This window comes from Cervus elaphus, chromosome 1 (genome assembly GCF_910594005.1).
Source record: "Cervus elaphus chromosome 1, mCerEla1.1, whole genome shotgun sequence".
Taxonomy (NCBI): Eukaryota; Metazoa; Chordata; class Mammalia; order Artiodactyla; family Cervidae; genus Cervus; species Cervus elaphus.
Genome location: NC_057815.1, coordinates 32,390,112 through 32,413,577, shown reverse-complemented (window position 1 = coordinate 32,413,577; position 23,466 = coordinate 32,390,112). Strand labels below are relative to the sequence as shown.

At 40.9% G+C, this 23,466-nt stretch overlaps 1 protein-coding gene across 3 annotated transcripts in view; it reads left to right on the top strand.

The window, feature by feature from the left end:
- The first annotated feature begins 2,555 nt into the window (after window positions 1-2,555).
- The window catches only part of POGLUT3 (protein O-glucosyltransferase 3), a 31,677-nt gene continuing 10,766 nt past the window's right edge, over window positions 2,556-23,466 (top strand). Inside the window, exons 1-3 of one of the 3 annotated variants that reach the window (XM_043898434.1) lie at window positions 2,556-2,871; window positions 17,497-17,694; window positions 21,775-22,061. In XM_043898434.1, coding sequence (XP_043754369.1) covers window positions 2,670-2,871; window positions 17,497-17,694; window positions 21,775-22,061 — 687 coding nt within the window. In that variant the 5' untranslated portion in view covers window positions 2,556-2,669. Of the gene's footprint in view, window positions 2,872-14,712; window positions 14,769-17,496; window positions 17,695-21,774; window positions 22,062-23,466 lie in introns of those variants that run through there. The other 2 variants (XM_043898445.1, XM_043898453.1) reach the window with 2 other exon arrangements.

Genomic DNA, 23,466 nt, shown 5'->3' with positions numbered 1-23,466 from the left:
ATTGGTGTCCGACTCTTTGCAACCCCATGGACTGCAGCATGCCAGGTCTCCCTGTCACTTCATGGCAAATAGATGGGAAAAAAAATAGAAACAGTGACAGACTTTATTTTCTTGGAGTACAAAATCACTGGGGATTATGACTGCAGCCATGAAATTAAAAGATTCTTGCTCCTTGGAAGAAAAGCTATGACCAACCCAGACAGCATATTAAAAAGCAGAGATATCACCTCAACAAAGGTCCATAGTCAAAGCTATGATTTTTCCAGCAGTCATGGACAGATGTGAGAATTGGACCATAAAGAAGGCTGAGCACCAAAGAATTGATGCTTTCAAATTGTGGGGCTGGAGAAGAAACTTGAGAGTCCTTTGGACTGCAAGCTTAAACCAGTCAATCCTAAAGGAAATCAACCCTGAACATCCACTGAAAGGACTGATGCTGAAGCTGAAGCTACAATACTTTGGCCACCTGATGCGAAGAACCAACTCATTGGAAAAGACCCTGATGATGGGAAAGATTGAGCTCAGGAGGAGAACGGAGTGACAGAGGATGAGATGGTTGGATGGCATCACTGACTCAATGGACATGGGTTTGAGCAAGCTCCAGGAGATAGTGAAGACAGGGAAGCCTGATGTGCTGTAGCCCATGCGATTGCAAAACATCAGACTCAGTGATTGTACAACAAAGACCCAGAAGGACTGTCCTATGTGTGTGATTTACTTTACCTATTTACTCATTAGAGAGGATGCCCATACCTTTTCTCTTCGGGTGTATATTTCTGCCTAGTTTCTGACTTAAACAAACTGCTTCTCTGTGGGCTGTCCCACTTATGCTGTGTCTTTAACAATAAACTTTGTACCTTTTTAAGTTTTTACCTCCTTGAAACTTTCAGATTAGGGTAAGAGCCACTTTGCTTTTAGCTTCTAGCTCCTGGGCTCCCCTGGAGGCTCAGATGGTAAAGAGTCTGCCTGCAGTGGGGAAGGCCAGGGTTTGATCCCCGGGTTGGGAAGATTCCCCTGGAGAAGGACATGGCAACGCCCTCCAGTGCTCTTGCCTGGAAAATCCCATGGACGGAGGAGCCTGGCAGGCTACAGTCCATGGGGTCGCAAAGAATCCCACACGACTGAGTGGCTTCACTAAATGAAGTAGGAGGTTTATCATTCTTACCTAACAGGAAGTCCAGAAGGTGCTGGGAGGTGGAGGGATGGGTCCGCTGTCCTTTCTACCTCTATGAGCATGAGCACTTAAGTCTATTTCTTCCTGGTGGTCTAGTAGCTAGGATTCCTGGTTTTCATCTAGGTTACCCTGGTTCATTTCCTGCGCAGGGAACTAAGATCTCTCTTCAGAACACTGAAACTTACTGTTATCTATACAAGATCAAAATGGTGGGAAGAGAAAGGTAGAGTGACTTCCCGCTACCAGGGTCCTTGCCAGTCTTCCCCCAGATCCAACTTCCAGCATCTGAGGAGCGAGGAGCAGTCAAGACCAATCAACCCCCATCAGTTACAGGGGACAGCAGTTTCTGACTTTGAAGTGATGCTCACCCAGGGGCCTCAACTCTGACTCCTGCTACTGCGTGCAACTCCGGGTTCCTCGCTTGAGGCTTGGCCCCAACTCAGTGAAGGGTGAACAAACACTTGTTGAAAGAAGGGAAGTATAGGGTTTAGGGGATGTGGGAGACTGGAGGGAGTTACAGTCCAGTGAGGGAGACTGCTGAGCAGAAAACAAGACAGGTGATACAGTTTGATGGGTGCTGTTGTGAACAGAAGGGCTGGGAGAGTTGGCCTTGGACGGAATCAAGGGGAATGACCTTTTGCTCCGCGTCTTTTAAACCCAGTGAAATTCCTTGTTTGAAGGCATTTCTGTAAGCTCTTTGCCACTGGGCCTTTTCTCTACAGCAATCACCCTGTGCGTTTCCAAAAAGGCAGTACGCATATATATGGAATTTAGAAAGATGGTAACGATAACCCTGTACGGGAGACAACAAAAGAGACACAGATGTATTGAACAGTCTTTTGGACTCTGTGGGAGAGGGCGAGGGCGGGATGATACAGGAGAATGCCATTGAAACAAGTAAATTATCATATGTGAAAAGAATCGCCAGTCCAGGTTCGATGCATGATACAGGATGCTCCGGGCTGGTGCACTGGGATGACCCAGAGGGATGGGATGGGGAGGGAGGTGGGAGGGGGGGTTCAGGATGGGGAACACATGTACACCCATGGCGGATTCAAGTCAATGTATGGCAAAACCAATACAATGTTGTAAAGTAAAATAAATGAATTAATTTTAAAAAATAACTTAAAAAAAAAAAGCCAGCTTCCTCTGAAGAGTTGCCAAACTCCAGCAGCAGAGGCGGCAGCGGGGCACAGCTGCAAGCACGCTGGTCTCAGCAGCGCCCCCTCCGCCCTGGTCCTCAGCCCCGTGCCGCCGGCCGCGGGGCCTAGAGCGCGAGAGCCGAGCCGGTCGCGGCCCCGCGGCGGCGCCCGGCCCCTCTGCGGCGGCCGCGCCCTCGCCTTCCGGCCGGGTGGGAACCGGGGGTGGAGCCGCGGGCGGCGGAGCGAAGCCCGCCCCGGGTTGGGCCCGGCTCCGGCCCGCCGTACGCCAGGGCCCGCCCCTCCCCGCCGCCGCCGCCGCCGCCGCCGAGCTGGGGCGCCGTGGCCCGGAGACCATGCGCCGTCTCCCGCCGGCCCGGCTGCTGGCGCTGCCGCTCGCCCTGCTCGTGGCCTCGGGGGCCCCGGAGGCGCCCCTCAGCGCGCCGCGGAGCCTGGTGTGGGGCCCCGGGCTGCAGGCGGGCGTCGTTCTGCCGGTCCGCTATTTCTACCTGCAGGCCGTCAACCCGGAGGGCCAAAACCTCACCCGCTCGCCCCCAGGTAGCGTTCGGCCGCGGGCCTCCCCTGGTCCCCTCCGCGCGTCCCTCGCCGGGAACCCGCCCGCCGCCCGCGGGGCGTCCTTCCCTCGGCTCTGGTCACCTGGGGGACCAGAGGGAGGAAGTTAGTGGGGAGGGAGCTGCAACGCAAGTCTGCTGAATGAATAAATGAACTCCGAGCGCCCTTCCGCAGTTAACGTGCGGGGACTGATATTCCGGATGGACGGCGCCCGGGGTGTTAATAAATGCAGTGTGAGTCACAAGTCGGAGGTGGTCTTTCCACGCCCGACGAGTTGTCTGATCTGTTACAGCTTGCAGGGAGTGCCTTCACGCGTTGAGTCATCCAGCCCGAGAATCGGATCGGGTCGCGTTGTTTAGGCCTGATCCTACAAAAAGGAGATGTCAGAGTAGCAGGCAAAAAGGAGGCAGTTTTGCAGGCTAGATTTTTTGTTTTCTTCGAGTTTCGAGTTCTTGAAAGCGGATTGCAGGAATTAGTGAAACTCGAAATTTATTAGGTTTTACCTCTGCTGAGAGAGGGTCCTGTCCTGAATCCCTTCTGCCTACTTACCCTCTTAAGTTTGCAACTTCTTAACAGGTTGTCCTGCTCGTTTCAAGTTGTTGCTGGTCAGGATTTGCTGATTTATATCTTGTCAACCTGTTTTGTCGACAAAGAGACAATCAGAGTACCCAGTGCCTCTTCCACCGCCAGTGGAAAACTGAGTACTTTTTTTTTTTTTTTTTAAAGAAGTCTCCATGGCCCTGAGGATCAGAAGATCCTTAAACCCAGATTTAGTTTTTCACCACAGAGTGTATTTTCTTCTTTATAGTTTTCTTTGTTTTCTAAAAATAATTTTGTAATGTTATAAATGGGGGCTGGGGGGGGGGGGCTTTAGAAAAAAGATGGAAAACTAAGGAAAAAATTAATTTATACGTGGAAAAAAGGAAGTTATATGATCCAAAATGAAATACTGTTAATCTTACTTTTAATGAAAGAACTGTAAATTCAAATAGGCTTCCCAGGTGGCGCTAGTGGTAAAGAACCCACCTGGCAATGCAGGAGACTTAAGAGACCCTGGGTCCCCTCCCTGGGTGGGGAAATCCGCTGGAGGAGGGATGGGAACCCACTTCAGTATTCTTGCCTGGAGAATCCCATGGACAGGGGAGCCTGGAGGGCTACAGTGCGTAGGGTCACAAAGTGTTGGACTTAGCTAGCACACATGCATACATTCAAATAAAATTCTATTTTTTATTCCATTTTTAATTTAAAACTAATGGCGAAAAATTTTTAACTGCTAATACTCAAAGCTGTTAATGAAATACTCTTAGACGATGACCTTCATCCTCTGCTGGTGGGAGCAAATTGGTCAAATGTTTCTGGAAAGTAATTTTCCATGAAGAATCTTAAACATTTACAAACCTAATGTGCAAAAAGTATGTCTCAACAGTTAGAAAGTGTACAAATGAAATGTAATGAAAATGAAATAAAAATGAAATGAATATGTAAAAAAAAAAAGTAATTTATGAAAAATGTCCATGCCTTTTAATCTGATAATCAGACTTCTGAGAAAATGATCAGAATGTAGTCAAAGACATATAAACAAGGATATTCTTGCCCCATTATGATTATTTATTACAAATAAGTTTAAAGAGCAAATATAAGGTAGTGTTAGCAAAGCATGGTACATTCATGTGATGGAATATTTAACTGCTATTTAAAGTAGCACTTTCAAGTCCACTAATATGAGGTATCTAAAGTAGTCAAATTCAAAGAAAGAGAAAGTAAAATGGTGGTTGCCAGGGGCCGATGGAAGAGGGAAATGAGAAGTTGTTGAATGGTACAGAGTTTCAAGTTTTGCAAAATGAAAAAGGTCTAGAGATTCTGTGCACACAAATGTGAATATGCTTAACACTACTGAAATGTACACTTAAAAATGGTTAAGATGGTCAGTTTTGTGTGTTTCAAATCACAATAAAATTTTTGATGTTTTAAAATATTAGTAATGCTTATACAAGTTCAAGGATGTAACAGGAAACAAATTGTATAGTTTCATTCCAATTCGTAATAAATAAATGAACCTGTACCTCACACATCAGGCTTACTGGCGGTCACAGCAAGAGAGTAACACACTTTTTTTCACTCTTCTTTTTTTCCCCCCAAATGATCATAATGTTTTTATAATCAGGAGAAAAGTGATAAGGAAACAAACTAAAGACTTTCACCAAGTTTTTTCAGACAGCTTCACTTTTATTCCTCTAGTTTCTCCTTTCAGGATATGATTCCTAGCTTCCATTTAAAAACCTGCCCTATATTTCTGAAATCTCACCCAACCAGTCTTTACATTTTTCTGCTAACATCATTCACTTGCAAGTCCTGAAAAATTCTTTCTCCAAGAACTAATTGGAAAATAGGGAAATTTTTCTCAAACTGTAATCTTACATGACTTACCAAGATTCCCTTATTAATTAGCACTCTCATTTAACAGTGTTGCACTTATCTGAGTACTATTATTATGCCGCGTATCTCCAGGAGCCTAGATAGCAAACATGTGAACTTGAATAGTCTAAAACAGGGGGATTTCAAACAGGAGTTCACAGACAGAAATTTGGGGGTCTGTGATTTTGGATGAGGAAGAAACCAATCTATATCTTTATTTTCAGTAACCTCTGACTTAAATGGAGTATTTCCTTCTATTATTAATGTAGGCAAAACCTGTTGACATTCTTATATTCCCAGCATCTAACACAATGCCTGGCAGAGTTTCTCAGTAATTAGGGTGGAAGAAAAGAAAGAAGAGATAGAGAGAGGGTGTTTGGAGTATGTCTACATAGCAAGATACCAGGACTCTTTTCTACGCAGTCGTCCTCTACCTTCATCAGTAATATCTTTATAAAATTATCTTACCTCCTAGTAGCACTTCAGTGTTTTGAACTGTGCCCTATTTCACATGCTCTCCTTAATCATCTTGTGAGTTAGTAAGAGTGTTAGTCACTCAGTTGTGTCCGACTCTTTGCAGCCCCATGGACTGTAGCCCACCAGGCTCCTCTGTCCATGGAATTCTCCAGGCAAGGTTACTGGAGTGGGTAGCCATTCCCTTCTCCAGGGGATCTTCCCAGCTGAGGGTTTGAACCCAGGTCTCCTTCATTGCAGACAGATTCTTTACTGTCTAAGTCACTAGGGTAGGAAGGACCGGTATTATTCTCTTCACTAATCCTGTAAGAAACAAGCTTATTGAAAATAAATATTTTTCCTGTGGTTCCACAGTGGATAAATCATGTCTAGATTCCCAATGCTTTCAATACCTAGTTCAATGGTCTTTTCCTTTTATCAGATCACTGGTATTGTTAATAAGATCAAGGTTTTCAATAGGTTCCTGTAGAGTATTCACAATTAGCAGGCAGTCATACATTTGGAGGATTTCCATTGAGCCTCGCCCGAGTTGTACCAAGTTGGCCTTCAGGACTGTTCCCTTGGCCAGGTGGAGTCAGCCCTTTTGTTGCAGCTGTAGAGAGCATTAATAAAATTCCTAAACAAAAAGGGAGATGAAGACTCCATTGCAACAGGAATGACAGAGGTTATTTTTCCAACTATGAATTTTGGGAACCTTGTTGTTCTTACTCAGTCACTAAGTCATGTCCAACTCTGTGATACCATGAACTGCAGCACGCCAGGCTCCTCTGTCCTCCACTATCTGCCACAGTATGCTCAAATTCATATCCATTGAGTCAGTGACGCTATCTAACCATCTCATCCTCTGTTGCCCCCTTCTTTTGCCTTCAGTATTTCCCAGCATCAGGGTCTTTTCCAATGAGCTGGCTTCTCACATTGGGCAGCCAAAGTATTGGAGCATCGAAACAAAAACAAAGTATTGGAGTGTCAGCTTCATCATCAGTCCTTCCATTAAATATTCAAGGTTGATTTCCTTTAGGATGACTGGTTTAATCTCCTTGCAGTCCAAGGGCCTCTGAAGAATCTTCTCCAGCACAATTCCAAAGCATCAATTCTTTGATGCTCAGCATTCTTTATGGTCCATCTCTCACATGCATACATGACTACTGGAAAAACCATAGCTTTGACTAGACGGACCTTTGTTGTCAAAGTGACGTCTCTGCTTTTTAATATTGCTGTCTAGGTTTGTCATAGCTTTTCTTCCAAGAAGCAAGCATCTTTAAGTTTTATGGCTGTAGTCACTGTCCCCAGTGATTTTGGAGCCCAGGAAAGTAAAATCTGTCCCTGCTTCCACTTTCCCCTCTTCTATGCCATGAAGTGATGGGACCTGATCTATGATCTTAGTTTTGTAACTGTTGAGTTTCAAGCCAGCTTTTTCACTCTCCTCTTTCACCATCATCAAGAAGCTCTTTAGTTCCTTTTCACTTTCTGCCATTACAGTGGTATCATCTGCATATCTGAGGTTATTGATATTTCTCCAGGCAATCTTGATTCCAGCTTGTGATTCATCCAGCATGACATTTTGCTTGATGTACTCTGCATATAAGTTAAATAAGCAGAATGACAGTATACAGCCTTGATGTATTCCTTTCCCAATGTTGAACCAGTCTATTGTTCCATGTATGGTTCTAACTGTTACTTCTTGACCCACATACAGATTTCTCAGGAGACAGGTAAGGTGGTCTGGCATTCCCGTCTCTTGAAGAATTTTCCACAGTTTGTTGTGATCCATATAGTGAAAGGCTTTAACATAGTCATGAAGCAGAAGTAGTTGTTTTTCTGGAATTCCCTTGCTTTCTCTCTGGTAAAATGGATGTTGGCAATTTGATCTTGGTTCCTCTGCCCTTTGTAAATCCAGCTTGTACCTCTGGAATTTCTTGCTTCACATAGTGCTAAAGCCTAGCTTGAAGGATTTTGAGCATAACCTTTTTAGCATGTGAAAAAAGCACAATTATATGTTAGTTTGAATATTCTTTGGCATTGCCCTTCTGTGGAATTGGAATGAAAGATGACCTTTTCCAGTCCTGTGGCCACTGCTGAGTTTTCCAAATTTGCTGATATATTGAGTGCAGCACTTTAACAGCATCATCTTTTAATATTTTAAATAGTTCAGCTGGAATTCCGTCACCTCCACTTTGTAGCAATGCTTTCTACGGCCCACTTGACTTCGCACTCCAGAATGTCCGGCTCTAGGTGAGTGAGCACACCATTGATTGTTTGGGTTATTAAGACCTTTCTTGTATAGTTCTTCTGTGTATTTTTGCTACCTCTTCTTAATCTCTTCTACTTCTGTTAGGTCTACTTGCTGTTTATGTCCTTTCTCGTGCCCATCCTTGGATGAATTGTTCCCTTGATATCGCCAATTTTCTTGAAGAGATCTCTAGTCTTTCCCATTTTATTGTTTTCCTCTATTTCTTGGCATTGTTTATATAAGAACACCTTATCCCTCCTTGCTATTCTCTGGAACTCTGTATTCAGTTGGGTATATCTTTCCCTTTCTCCCTTGCCCTTGCCCTCTCTTCTCTCCTCAGCTCTTTGTAAAGCCTCCTCAGACAACCACTTTGCCTTTATGCATTTCTTTTTCTTTGGGATGGTTTTAGTCAGTGCCTACTATACAATGTTAGGAACCAACATCCTTAGTTCTTCAGGCATTTTTGTCTACCAGGTCTAAACACTTGACTATATTTGTCATCCACCATATAATCATAAGGGATTTATTTTAGGTCATACCTGAATGGGCTGGTGGTTTTCCCTATTTTCTTCAATTTGAGCTTGAATTTTGCTGATCTGAGCCACAGTCAGCAACAGGTCTTGTTTTTGCTGACTGTATAGAGTGTCTCTGCCTTTGGCTGCAAAGAATATAAACAATGATTTCATTATTGACCATCTGGGTTATATTCATATGTAGAGTCATCTCTTGAGTTGTTGAAAAAGAGCGTTTGCTATGACCAGCGTATTCTCTTGACAATATTCTGTTAGCCTTTGCCTTGCTTCATTTTGTACTCCAAGGCCAAACTTGCCTATTACTCCAGGTAAGTCTTGACTTCCTACTTATGCATTCTAATCCCCTAAGATAAAAAGGACATCTTTTTTTATGTTAATTCTAAAAGGTTTTGTGGGTCTTCATAACTGGTCAGCTTCAGCTTCTTCCATGTCAGTGGTTGGGACATAGACTTGGGTTACTGTGATATTGAATGCTTTGCCTTGGAACTGAACTGAGATTATTCTGTCATTTTTGAGATTGCATCCAGGTACCAAATACTGCCTTTTGGACTTTTTTGTTGACTATGAGGGCTACTCCATTTTTTCTAAAGGATTCTCACCCACAATAGTAGATATCATGGTCATCTGAATTAAATTCTGTAGCCTGCCAGGGTCCTCTGTCCATGGAATTCTCTAGGAAAGAATACTGGAGTGGGTGGGTAGCCATTCCTTTTTCCAGGTGATCTTCCTGACCCAGAGACTGAACCCCAGTCTCCCGCATTGCAGCCACCAGGAAAGCCCCTCATCACTTTCATTCCTGCCCATTATAGTCCACCGATTCCTAAGATGTTGATATTCACCCTTGCCATTTCCTGTTTGACCACGTTAATTTACCTTGATTCATGAATCTAACATTCCAGGTTCATATGCAATATTCTTTACAGCATCAGACTTTTACTTTCACCACCAGACACATCCACAACTGAGTGTTGTTCCTGCTTTGGCCCAGCTATTTCATTCTTACTAGAGCTACTAGTAATTGCCATCTGCTCTTCCCTAGTTGGACAACTTCTTACCTGGGAGGCTCATCTTCTGGTGTTATATCTTTTAGCCTTTTCATACTGTCCATAGTGTTCTCCAGGCAAGAATACTGGAGTGGATTGCCATTTCCTTTTCCAGTGGACCATGTTTTATCAGAATTCTTCAGTATGACCCATCTGTCTTAGGTGGCCCTGTACGGCACAGCTTCATAGCTTCATTGAGTTATATGAGCCCCTTCACCGTGACAGTGCTGTGATCCATGAAGGGGAATCTATATGTCAGCATTACACAGTGTGACAAATTGGATTCAAAATGGTCTTTGAAGGACGAAAGATTCAAGCTGTGTGCAAATTTTGGTTCTGCTACTAATATATATGAGACCTTGGTGAAGTTACTGAACTTCATGATAGCCTTTGGCTTCCTGAACTGTAATATGGAATGACAAATACCTATCTCACAAGTTCTTAGAGGAAATAAATAAGAGAAAATGCATATGAAAATCTCAAGCTCAGGGACGGGCACAGTCCCCCTGACTAAGTGAGTGAATTTTTTAAAAAATGCTTTCTTTCCCAATCAAAAGTTTTCAAAATTTCTGAGTCTAATAAAGTTTTGATACTACCAACCTCCTTTTGTCTCCTTTAGTCACTACATTCTTATCCAATTTGCTATCTTTCATAAAGAAGTGTGAATTTGTAGAACAGAAAAGCTCAAGCTGACTTCATTTCTGTTCCATTACATTAGCCTCCAGGGCAAATTAAAATTCACATTCCTTCTATATGAAGCAATTTGATATGATACTCTTCTTGTTTTCTCTTTTATGAGGGTAGGATTGCTTATTTCTAATTTAGTCCTGATCAATTTTAAATTAATGAAGTGTTCTGGAGATTTCTTCTGTAAACTAAGCTTCTTTCACAATGTCACATAGTCATTAATATGCTTGTCCTATCTGTGTTTTATTTAAAATCATAAACTTATAGAGGATAGAACTATTTGATAGGTGATAAGAAGCTTTTCTGCCCTGTTTCCAATCTGAGGAGAGAATGATGGAAATGGCTTTTTAGTCCCCAGGCTCTGCCTTCCTGATTTTCAGTCTGCCACACCACGTTGCCTTTCTGAAACTAAGTGGGAAATAACACAAAGCAATGATTTATATGTTTCATTAAGCATCTCAGGTAATTGACTAACATTTATAATAATTTCACATTAGTACTTTTTTTTTCACAGCATCCTTTACAGTTATCTTATTTCATTTATTTAGGCAGATGTCTTTCATAATTTTATCACACTTTTTCAAAAATCCTAAAATGTATGTGTTTGGTACTTAATTATTTACTAGCAATATCTCAGACACTACATTACTATTGCTAAACTGAAGGGACTAAGAAACATTTTTTCTGACCCACAAGAAAAAATAAAACCTTTGAAGACCAAAAAAAGTAGAAACATCACTCACTAGATTTAGAAACTAAGAATAAGAAAAACAAACTTTTTTCTTCAGTCATTTAAAAAATATATGTTAAATATGTTTAATATTTGAATATTATTAAATATGATAGATATGAAAGATTTCTTTGATCACAATTTGCTGTTTACCAAGACTTTGTATTTCAGAAGATTCACCACTTTTCTTTTAACATTTTCCTTTGATATGGTAATAAACTGTGGTTAGGATATTGACTGCTCCTTGTTGTCAGAATGCTTGAAGATCAGATCTGGGCTAAGTGCAGGTATGTCCACTGTATTCTCTGAAGAAAGAAGTCCCAACATTTATTCCTGCAACAGTATTGTTTCAAAGCCTAAAAAAGTCAGCTAATACACTGCAAAAAGAGAAGGGAAAGTTTACTAAGTAGGTATTGTCTATCCTGGAACAGAAAACCTACAGAATTTTGAAGTTGAAAGGAATGATAGATTAACCTAACATAACTGTTTCATTTCAATTCTAGGATAGAAGCTTAGAGGGGCTTTACAAGGTGTGTGAGTTTGTGTGTAGGTGAGTGTGTTGTATTTGTGCAAATCTAGTAAATAACTATAATCTCTCTCTACTTACGGAAATGGAAGGGAAATTTCTTCAGAATTCAGGGATATTAGGTATTAAATGGATTACAAAGAAGGCTCATGCATACTTTATAAGGAGAAAGTGGAATTTCCTTAGAGCTATGCCATCCTAAAAGTTTATGGATGCTTTTGAACTGTGGTGTTAGAGAAGACTCTTGAGAGTTCCTCAGACTGCGAGGAGATCAAACTAGTAAATCCTAAAGGAAATCAGTCCTGATTATTCATTGAAAGGACTGATGCTGAAGCTGAAACTCCAGTACTTTGGCCACCTGATGCGAAGAACTGACTCTTTAGAAAAGACCCTGATGCTGGGAAAGATTGAGGGCATGAGGAGAAGGGAATGACAGAGGATGAGATGGTTGGATAGCATCACCGACTCAATGAACATGAGTTTGAGCAAGCTCCAGGAGATGGTGAAGGAGAGGGAAGCCTGACATGCTGCAGTCCATGGGGTCACAATCAGACATGACTGAGCAACTGAACTGAACTGGGCTTTTAAACCTACCCAAAGGAGAAAATTCAGACTTAAATTGAAGAAAGTAGGGAAAACCATGCGACCATTCAGGTATGACCTAAGTCAAATCCCTTACTTTTATACAGTAGAAGTGACAAATAAACTCAAGGGATTAGATCTGATGACAGAATGCCTGAAGAACTATGGACAAGTTAGTAACATCGTAAAGGAAGCAGTGATCAAAATCATTCCCAAGAAAAAGCAATACAAAAAGGCAAAATGGTTGTCTGAGGAGGCCTTACAAATAGCAGAGAAGAAAAAGAAAGATATACCCATCTGAATGTAACTCCAAAGAATAACAAGAAGAGGGAATAAAGCCTTCCTAACTGACCAATGCGAAGAAATAGAGGGAAAACAATTGAATGGGAAAGACTAGAGATCTCTTCAAGAAAATTGGAGATACCAAGGGAAATTTTCATGCAAAGATGTGCGCAACAAAGAACAGAAATTGCAAGGACTTAGAAGAAGAAGATATTAAGAAGAGGTGGCAAGAATACACAGAAGAACTATACAAAAAATATTTAATGACCCAGGTAATCACAATGGTGTGATCACTCACCTAGAGCTAGATGTCCTGGAGTGCGAAATCAAGTGGGCCTTAGGAAGCATCACTACAAACAAAGCTAGTGGATGTGATAGAATTCCAGTTGAGCTATTTCAAATCCTAAAAGATGATGCTGTGAAAGTGCTGCACTCAATATGCCAGCAAATTTGGAAATCTCAGCAGTAGCCACAGGACTGGAAAAGGTCAGTTTTTGTTCCAATCCCAAAGAAAGGCAATGCCAAAGAATGTTCAAACTATGCACTATTATAATCATTTCACACGCTATCAAAGTAATGCTCAAAATTCTCCAAGCTAGGCTTTAACAGTGCATGAACTGAGAACTTCCAGATATTCAAGCTGGATTTAGAAAAAGGTTGAGGAACCAGAGATCAAATTGCCAACATCCATTGGATCATAGGAAAAGCAAGAGAATTACAAAAAAACATCTACTACTTCTTCATTGACTACACTGAAGCGTTTGACTATGTGGATCACAACAAATTGTGAAAAATTCTTCAAGAGATGGGAATACCAGACCACCTTACCTACCTCCTGAGAAATCTGTATGCAGGTCAAGAAGCAACAGTTAGAACTGAACATGAAACAATGGACTGATTCCAAACTGGGAAAGGAGTGTGGCAAGGCTGTATATTGTCACCCTGCTTATTTAACTTATATGCAGAGTACATTATGTGAAATGCCAGGCTGGATGAAGCACAAGCTGGAATCAAGATTGCCAGAAGAAATATCAGTAACCTCATATATGCCAATGACACGACCCTTATGGCAGAAAGTGAAGAGGAACTAAAGAGCCTCTTGATGAAAGTGAAAGAGAAAAGTGAAAAAGCTGGCTTAAAACTCAACATTCAAAAAACAAAGATCATGGCATCTGGTCCCATCAGTTCATGGCAAATAGATGGGGAAACAATGGAAACAGTGACAGACTTTATTTTCTTGGGCTCCCAAATCACTGCAGATGGTGACTGCAGCCATGAAATTAAAAGTTGCTTGCTCCTTGGAAGAAAAGCTATGACCAACCTAGACAGCAGATTAAAAAGCAGAGACTTTACTTTGCAACAGACTTCTGTATGGTCAAAGCCATGGTTTTTCCAGTAGTCATTTATGGATGTGAGAGTGGACCATAAAGAAGGCTGAACAGCTGATGCTTTTGAACTGTGGTGTTGGAGAAGACTCCTGAGAGTCCCTTGGACTGCAAAGAGATCAAACCAGTCAATCCTAAAGGAAATCAGTCCTGAATATTCATTGGGTTGACTGATGCTGAAGCTGAACCTCCAGTACTTTGGCCACCTGATGTAAAGAGCTGATTCATTAGAAAAGATCCTGATGCTGGGAAAGATTGAAGGCATGAGGAGAAGGGGATGACAGAGGATGAGGTGGTTGGATGGCATCACCGGCTCAATGGACATAAGTTTGAGCAAGCTCTGGGAGATGGTGAAGGACAGGGAAGCCTCATGTGCTGCAGTCCATGGAGTCACAAAGAATCTGACATGACTGAGTGATTGAACTGAACTGAACTCACAGTTAACTTACAATGTTTCAGGCCTACAGGAAGGTGATTCAGTTATACACATGCACATATCTTATTTTTCAGATTATTTTCCACTGTAGATTATTAGAAGATATTGACTATAGGTCCCTGTGCTATATAGTAAATTTTTGTTACTTATTGCATATCTAATTTTTTAAATTAGAAATCAAGCATTCTGTTCACACTAAGTCAAACAAGTGAAATCAAAATGTCATACAGTTTTTAGTTAAAAATTCATGTTTTCTAAAATATATATAATACATACTATTTATATGTATACAAAAACTTTTCTACTTTGCTTGATAAAGGCTTGAGAAAGAACTTCAGAAAAGAAAAAAAAAAGAAGAGATGGAGAAATTGGGAAACATAAGTAAATGAAATGAGAGCACTGAATATGAAATGACAAAAGAAAAACAAACTAGATAAAAGTAAAGAATCATCATATAGTCCATTTGTTTTTAAACATGGCTGCTCAATAGAAACATACCTGGAGCTTTGGAGAAAAAGAGCAATACCTGAACATTTGTATTTTTCAAAAAAATACCAAGGTATTTAAAAAAAAAAAAAAAAACCAAGGTAATTCTGTTATGCATCTGGATTTCAAAAAGTGATTACAGGTTTTTCTATTAGTTCCTAGTTTTTGGTGATATAGTGTTCTATTATTTTCCTGTTGAACAATCGTGATACATTGGTATTAAGTGAGTAACAGTTACATAATCACAATAGTAAATGATGTTTATCAGTTTTCACAATCAATAACCAAAGACAAAATAAAAGGTAATTACAATTGCAAGCCATATTGGGAACATGATTAACCTAACAATAGAAAATGATTACATACAATCTGGGGGAGGGGGGCGGGGGGCTTCAAGCAGAGTGTTGTGGTAAGTGGAAGTGCATTCATGCATGTGTATTCATCTGTCCAGCCAGTCTATGTCTTTTGCTTGGTGCATTTAATTCATTTATATTATGATAACTATCAATATGTATGAACCTGTTACCATTTTCTTAATTATTTGGGGTTCATTTTGTGTAGGTCTTTTCCTTCTCTTGTGTTTCCTGCCTGGAGTGGTTCCTTTAGCATTTGTGGTAAAGCTGGTTTGGTGGTGCTGAATTCTCTTAACTTTTGCTTGTCTGGAAAGCTTTTGATTTCTCCACCAAATCTGAAGGACAGTCTTGTTGGGTAGAGTATTCTTGGTTGTCGGTTCTTCCCTTTCATCACTTGGAATATATCACGCCATTCCATTCCAGCTTGTAGAGCTTCTGTTGAGAAATCAGCTGACAACCTGAAAGGAGTTCCCTTGTATGTTATGTGTCATTTTTTCCTTGTTGCTTTTAATATTTTCTCTTTGTCTTTAATTTTTGTCAGTTTGATTTCCACGTGTCTTGGTGTGTTTCTCCTTGGGACTCACTGTGCTTCCTGAACTTTGCCGATTATTTCCTTTCCCATGTGAGGAAAGTTTTTAGCTATTATCTATTCAAATATTTTCTCAGGTCCTTTGTCTGTTTCTGCTGCTTGCTAAGTCACGTCAGTCGTGTCCAAGTCTTGTGTGACCCCATAGACGGCAGCCCACCAGGCTCCTCTGTCCCTGGTATTCTCCAGGCAAGAACACTGAAGTGGGTTGCCATTTCCTTCTCCAATGCATGAAAGTGAAAAGTGTGAAAAGTGAAAGTGAAGTCGTTCAGTCATGTCCGACTCTTAGCGACCCCACGGACTGCAGCCCACCAGGCTCCTCCGTCCCTGGGATTCTCCAGGCAAGAACACTGGAGTGGGTTGGCATTTCCTTTTTTTTTTTTTTTTTTTTGGCATTTCCTTCTTATGAGACCCCTATAATGTGAATGTTGATGCATTTAATGTTGTCCCACAGGTCTCTTAGGCTGTCTTCCTTTTTTTTTTTTAATTCTTTTTTCTATATTCTGTTCTGTGGCATTGATTTGCACCGTTGTGCCCTCCAGGTCATTTATCTGTTCTTTGCCTCAGTTATTCTGCTCTTGATTCCTTCCAATGTGTAATTCAGTCTCTGTTTTTTGTTCTTTAGTTCTTCTAGGTCTTTGATATGCATTTCTTGCATCTCCTCCATTGTTTTCCCAAGATCCTGGATCATCTTCACTATCATTATTCTGAATTCTTTTTCTGGAAGGTTGCCTATCTCCAGTTCATTTAGTTGTTTTCTCAGGGGTTTTGTCTTGTCCCTTCATTTGGCAGATAGCTTTCTGCTTTTTCATCCTGATTAACTTTCTGTGATATGGTTTTTTCTTGCAGCTGTGGAATCGTGGTACTTCTTGCTTCTTCTGTCTGCCCTCTGATGGAGGAGCCTAAGAGGCTTGTGTAAACTTCCTGATGGGAGTGATTGGTGGTGGGAGAAATTGGGTCTTGCTCTGGTGGGCAAGGCCTTGCTCAGTAAAGCTTTAACTCAATTATCTGCTGTTGGGTAGGATTGTGCTCCATCCCTATTAGTTATTTGGCCTGAGGCAATCCAACCCTGGGGTCTATGGTTGGGTTAATGGCAACCTCCAAGAAGGCTTATGCCAAGGGGAACCTTCCAGAACTTCTGCTGCCGGTGCCCCCGTCCCTTTGGTGAGCCCCTGCCCATCCATGCCTCCACAGGATGCCCTCCAACACTAGCAGGTAGTTTTGTTCAGTCTCCTGTGGGGTCAGTGCTCCTTTCCTCTGGGACTTGGTGTGCACAAGATTTTGTTTGTGCCCTGCAAGACTGGGGTCTGTTTTCCCCAGTCCTGTGGAAGTCCTATAATCAAGTCCTGCTGGTCTTCAAGGTCAGATTCCCTGGGGATTCCCAGTTGCCTTGTCAGATCCCCAGGCTGGGGAGACTGACATGGGATTCAGAACCTTCACAACGTGGGAGAACTTCTTTGGTATTATTTTTCTCCAGTTTGTCGGTCACCCACCTGGTCAGTATGGGATTTGATTTTTTCATGGTTGCACCCCTCCTACCATCTCACTCCAGCTTCTTCTTTGTCTTTTGGTGTGGGGTATCTTATTTTATCTTATTAACCAGCCTTCTGTTAGTGATTCTTCAACAGCCAGTTGCAATTTTGGTGCCCTCACAGGAGATGAGCACACGTCCTTCTATTCTGCTATCTTGAGCCACAGGCCTCAGTTTCTTGGTTTAGAAGACCTAAACTAAATATAGTTCCTGGTGTCAAAGATCTTCAAAACTAAAATAATTTTGTTTACCATTGATGGTACAGAAAAAATAAACTTCTGTGAAGCAGAACCTTGAAATAGAATTACTTATACTTTTTTCTTCCCCCCAGGTCAAACACTATTCAGAGTAGTAATCAAATCTCTGTCACCTAAAGAGGTGGTTCGGATTCATGTCCCTAAACCTTTGGACAGGAATGATGGAACATTTTTGATGCGATATAGGATGTATGAAACTGTTAGTAAAGGGCTGAAGATAGAAGTCCTTTATGGTGATGAACACGTTGCTCAGTCTCCCTATATTTTGAAAGGTAAGTAATTATTACATCAACCAGAGCCATCCTTATGTGTAGAACCCATGGCTTTCAGACTGCATTATGATGATGTTAAAGACATGTGCAAAAGGATAATGTGATATATGTACCTCCTGGAGTTGAATTCTCTTGATATCTTAGGGGAGAGAAAAACTAAGTAATTTAAAGAGATTTAAATGACAAGCAAAAATACTGTTGTGTTTTTACCCAGATAGTTACCATATTTAGTACTCTTCATTCTTTTGCATAGATATATGTTTTCATTTAGTACTATTTGCCTTCTACCTAAAGAATTCCTATTGACTTTTCATTTAATGTGAGGATAATGGTGATTAGGTCTTCCAGCTTTTAGATATCTGAAAATATCTTTATTTTGCCTGTATTTTTGCGAGATATTTTGTCAGGTAGAATTATCAGTTCAGTTCAGTTGCTAAGTCATGTCTGACTGTTTGCAACCCCATGGACTGCAGCATGCCAGGCTTCCCTGTCCATCACCATCTCCCGGAGCTTGCTCAAGCTCATGTCCATGGAGCCAGTGATGCCATCCAACCATCTCATCCTCTGTCATTCCCTTCTCCTCATGCCTTCAATTTTTCCCAGCATCAGGGTCTTTTCTAAAGAGTCAGTTCTTCGCATCAGGTGGCCAAAGTATGAGAATTTCAGCTTCAACATCAGTCCTTCCAATGAATATTCAGGACTGATTTCCTTTAGGATTGACTGGTTGGATCTCCTGGCTGTCCAAGGGACTCCCAAGAGTCTTCTCCAACACCACAGTTCAAAAGCATCAATTCTTCAGTGCTCAGCTTTCTTTATGGTCCAACTCTCATATCCTTATATGACTACTTGAAAAACCGTAGCTTGACCAGAGAGACCTTTGTTGGCAAAGTAATGTCTCTGCTTTTTAATATGCTATCTAAGTTGGTCATAACTTTCCTTCCAAGGAGTAAGCGTCTTTTAATTTCTTGGCTGCAGTCACCATCTGCAGTGATTTTGGAGCCCAAGAAAATAAAGTCTGTCACTGTTTCCATTGTTTCCCCATCTATTTGCCATGAAGTGATGGGACCAGATGTCATGATCTTTGTTTTTTGAATGTTGAGTTTTAAACCAGCTTTTTCACTCTTTTCTTTCACTTTCATCAAGAGGCTCCTTAGTTCCTCTTCACTTTCTGCCATAAGGATAGTGTCATCTGCATATCTGAGGCTATTGATATTTCTCCCTGCAATCTTGATTCCAGCTTGTGCTTCATCCGGCCCAGCAATTCACATGATATATTTTGCGTATAAGTTAAATAAGCAGGGGGACAATATACAGCCTTGACATACTCCTTTCCCAATTTGGAACCAGTCCATTGTTCCATGTATGGTTCTAACTGTTTCTTCTTGACCTGCATACAGATTTCTCAGGAGGCAGGTAAAGTGGTCTGGTAGTTTTCTTGAATTTTCCTCAGTTTGTTGTGATCCACACAGTCAAAGTCTTCAGTGTAGTCAATGAAGCAAAAGTAGATGCTTTTCTGGAACTCTCTTGCTTTTTCTATGATCCAGTGTATGTTGGCAATTTGATCTCTGATTCCTCTGCCTTTTGTAAATCCAGCTTGAACATCTGGAAGTTCTCGGTTCACATACTATTGAAGCCTGACTTAGAGAATTTTGAGCATTATTTTGCTAGCGTGTGAGATGACTGCAATTGCATAATAGTTTGAACATTCTTTGGCACTGCCTTTCTTTGGTATTGGAACAACAACTGACCTTTTCCAGTCCTGTGGCCACTGCTGAATTTTCCAGATTTGCTGGCATATTGAGTGCCGCACTTTCACAGCATCATCTTTCAGGATCTGGAATAGCTCAACTGGAATTCCATCACCTCCGCTAGCTTTGTTCCTAGTGATGCTTCCTAAGGCCCACTTGGCTTTGCATTCCAGGATATCTAGCTCTAGGTGAGTGATCACACCATCATGGTTATCTGGGTCATTAAGATCTTTTTTTTTTTTTTTTTTTTTTTTATCATTCTGTGTATTCCTGCCACCTCTTCTTAATATCTTCTTCTTCTTTTAGGTCCATACTGTTTCTGTCCTTTATTGTGCCCATCTTCACATGAAATGTTCCCTCCGCATCTCCAATTTTCTTGAAGAGATCTCTAGTCTTTCCCATTCTATTGTTTTCCTCTGTTTTCTTGCATTGATCACTGAGGAAGCCTTTCTTATCTCTCCTTGCTATTCTTTGGAACTCTGCATTCAAATGGGTATATCTTTCCTTTTCTCCTTTGCTTTTGGTTGACAGTTTTTTTCCCCCCTCTTTGAGTACTTGAATATATTGTTCTGCTATCTTCTATATCTGCTCACTTGCATTATTTCCAGTTATAAATCTGCCATTTTCTATATCTTTGATCCCCTGCTAAATATTTTTCTCTTATCAGTTGTTCTGAGCAATTTGATTATTATGTGCTTTGGTGTAGGTTTCTTCATATTTCTTATGCTTGAGATTTGTGGATCTTTGGGTTTATAACTTTCATCAAATCCAGCATAAAAGTGGCCGGAGGTTCTTCAAATATTTTTTCTGTTCTATCTCAGCTTTCCTCCAAGAATTCTAATTACCCATACATTAGGCTTGAAATGATCCCATGACTCAATTATGCTCTTTTCCTTTAAAATTATATTTTTCTCCATTTCATTTTGTATAGTTTCTATATGTTTAAGTTTACAGTGTTTCCTTCTATTATGTTCAATTTGTCATTAATTCTATCCAGTGTGTTTCTCATTGCCCAATGCTTTCTCATCTTCTTGAGCTTTTCTCTAGGATGCGATTGTTTGGAAGTAAGTTGATCCTTCAAATTTTCTTTTACAATTTATTAGGCAGGCCCAGAGCCATGTTTAGTCTAGGGCTAATTATTCCTTACTACTCAGGCAATACATCTCTGCATATTCTATGCGACCTCTATGAATTAGGATGCTTTCCAGTTTGGTTTGTTATGAATAGGCACTTTTTCCAGCCCTGTATGAACCATGGGTATTGTTGCCTCTAATCCTTATGGCCTTATGGATAGTTCTTTCTTTGTTTTGGACAGTTTATTCAAACATATATATTGATCAGTATGCCTTAAATATTTGAGGGGAAACTTGTACAGGTCTCTGGAGTTCTGTCTCTGTGCAGGATGTTCTACAACTTCTGGCTGCCTTGGACTTTCAGCTCTGTCTCAACTCACTGAGGCTCCTGGGCTCTGCCCAGATTGTTCCTCCCTGTTGCACCACCCAGAAACTCCCTTGGGCAGTAAACTTGAGGAACTAGAGAGTTTACCTCATTTGTTTGTCATCTCTCATACTCATTATTCACTGCCTGATGTCTGATGTCTTAAAAAACTATTGTTTCATATATTTTATCTGTATTTTGGTAGTTTTAGGTAGGAAGCTAAATTGACCCCTATTTCTTATGCTGGTCTGAAGTAGAAATCCTCAAGAAAATTAAATAGCTTTAAAAATTATTTTTATATTAAATATGGATATATTGTGAAATAAGATAAATTTTGCACAAATTCTTTTTTAAATGAGTCTTCAGAATAGTTTCATACTTATGTTTGACCACTTTAAGCTTACACTTCAAGATGTCCCTGAGTTTCATATTTCCTTTTTGAGATGTGCTCATGGAGGTAATTTTAGGGATTCAGAGGAAGAGATCTCATCTTGTCTTTAAAAATCACCAGCCTTACTACATAATCATGCCTAAAAAGGAATACATTCTCTTTTTCCCTGTTGAAAGATAAGTTTTATGCTCATTGGCCATTTATAGCTCATTGGAAATAAATTTATCAACAAACTAAATTGGGAGAGCATATGCTATGTTACCTTGGGAGAGTATATGCTATACTAGGTTATCTAGGGTGGGGTGAAAAGGGGTCAGAAGGTAAGAGCACAAGACTCTGACATTACTTTTACCACTGATTTGTTTACAGTAGATTATCCCTGTCTGGATAATCTTAGAGTTTACCAAGAAGTCATCGCATGCTCACAGCAGTGGCAGAAACAACTCCCTGTGTTGCATTGCTTGTTAATGGAGCTTGGCATTCCACATGTTTTGTTTTCCTTAGGACCAGTGTACCATGAGTACTGTGAGTGTCCAGAAGACGATCCTCAGGCCTGGCAGAAAACTCTGTCTTGTCCAGACAAGGAACCACAGATTGAAAAAGATTTTGCTTCTTTCCCCAGCATTAATCTCCAGCAGATGCTAATTGAAGTTCCGAAAAGGTTTGGGGATGAGAGGGGTGCTATTGTTCATTACACGATTCTCAATAACCACATCTACCGACGATCTTTAGGAAAATACACAGACTTCAAAATGTTCTCAGATGAGATTTTGCTGTCACTGGCAAGAAAGGTATGAGAATGAATTCATTGATTCCAAAACCAAAATAGTTTAAATATTTATTTGTAGCATTTAATTCTTAGAATAATAATGGTAAAGAATGAAAATGGATTCCAGGCTTGAAAATGTACATCTGTCTACCACCTGAGTACAGATCAGTTGGATTTCTCTTTCCTTTAAGTTAAATAGTTTGAGACCCCATCTCAGATAGGTAGACCATATAGCACTCTCTCAAGTCTTCTGTGAACTCCCAGACATTTATAGCTGCAAGGTGAGTTCTTCAGCTTCCCCATTCCTGCTGAACACTCCTTCCATTCAGATTTCACTTTCTACAGCAGTTTTCTTCTTGTCACCTCAAAATACGTTGAACTTAGGACACATTTTCATTGTTTTAATCCTAAGTGCTTCTAAAAGAGCGTGTGCATGGCACATTTTGTTGAATGTTGAGGTACCAGAGAGAGGTTATTTTGTGCCAATGCAGAATAGGCAAAACAAAAATCCTAACATGTAAAAATAGACATCCCTGTGTAAAATCAGACTCTCAGTCATCCTTACCTCTGGGAATTTCTCACTGGCTGACCTTGATCTTCATGTCTAGGCTTCTTACAAAACATTATTGTAGCTTCTATCTTCCAAAAGATTTCACATCCCCAGCACCTCCTCCCTCTTTCCCTCTATTCGGCCCCTCTTTCCATATTTACAAAACTCCTATAAATCCTCTTAAGCAGAGCAATTCAAACTACCTTTTGTTATTCCTTATTCCCAACTGTGTAGAATAAAGGAGGAAGAGTGGGCATTTTTTTACCTCTCTCATCTCGAAAGGCCATGAAGGTATTTTTCTTACCCAAAAGTCACCTTTCCTGATATGAGTTATATGTTCCCAAGCACATGAAATATGGGACTGCAATCAATTCTTATTTTAAATAGCAGTTGCCTCCTGCCTCCCCGTCAGCCCATCACATGAGCATATTATGGGCATCTGATCCTAAAGGCGGTTCCTTCTTCCTGGACTCCCACCAGTCCACTCTGCCCTGTATTTCTGTATCTCTTGTGCTTATGTGGTTTTCAACTAGGAATGATTTGCCTCTGAGAGGAATTTGGCAGTGTTACAACTGGGGACTTGCTACTGCACCTGGTGGGTAGAGGCCAGGGATTCTGCTAATTCTACAATGTGCAGGACAACCCCCACAGGATAGAATTACCCAGACCAAAATGTCAGTGGTGCCAAGATTGAGAAATCCTCCTCTGCAGTGAGAACTTCTGATGTGGAGCTTATGGACTATTGCCCACCTGGCTCCTCCATCCATGGGATTCTCCAGGCAAGAGTACTGGAGTGGGTTACCATTTCCTTCTCCAGGGGATCTTCCCAACCCAGGGGTTGAACCCGGGTCTCCTGCATTGCAGGCAGATGCTTTAC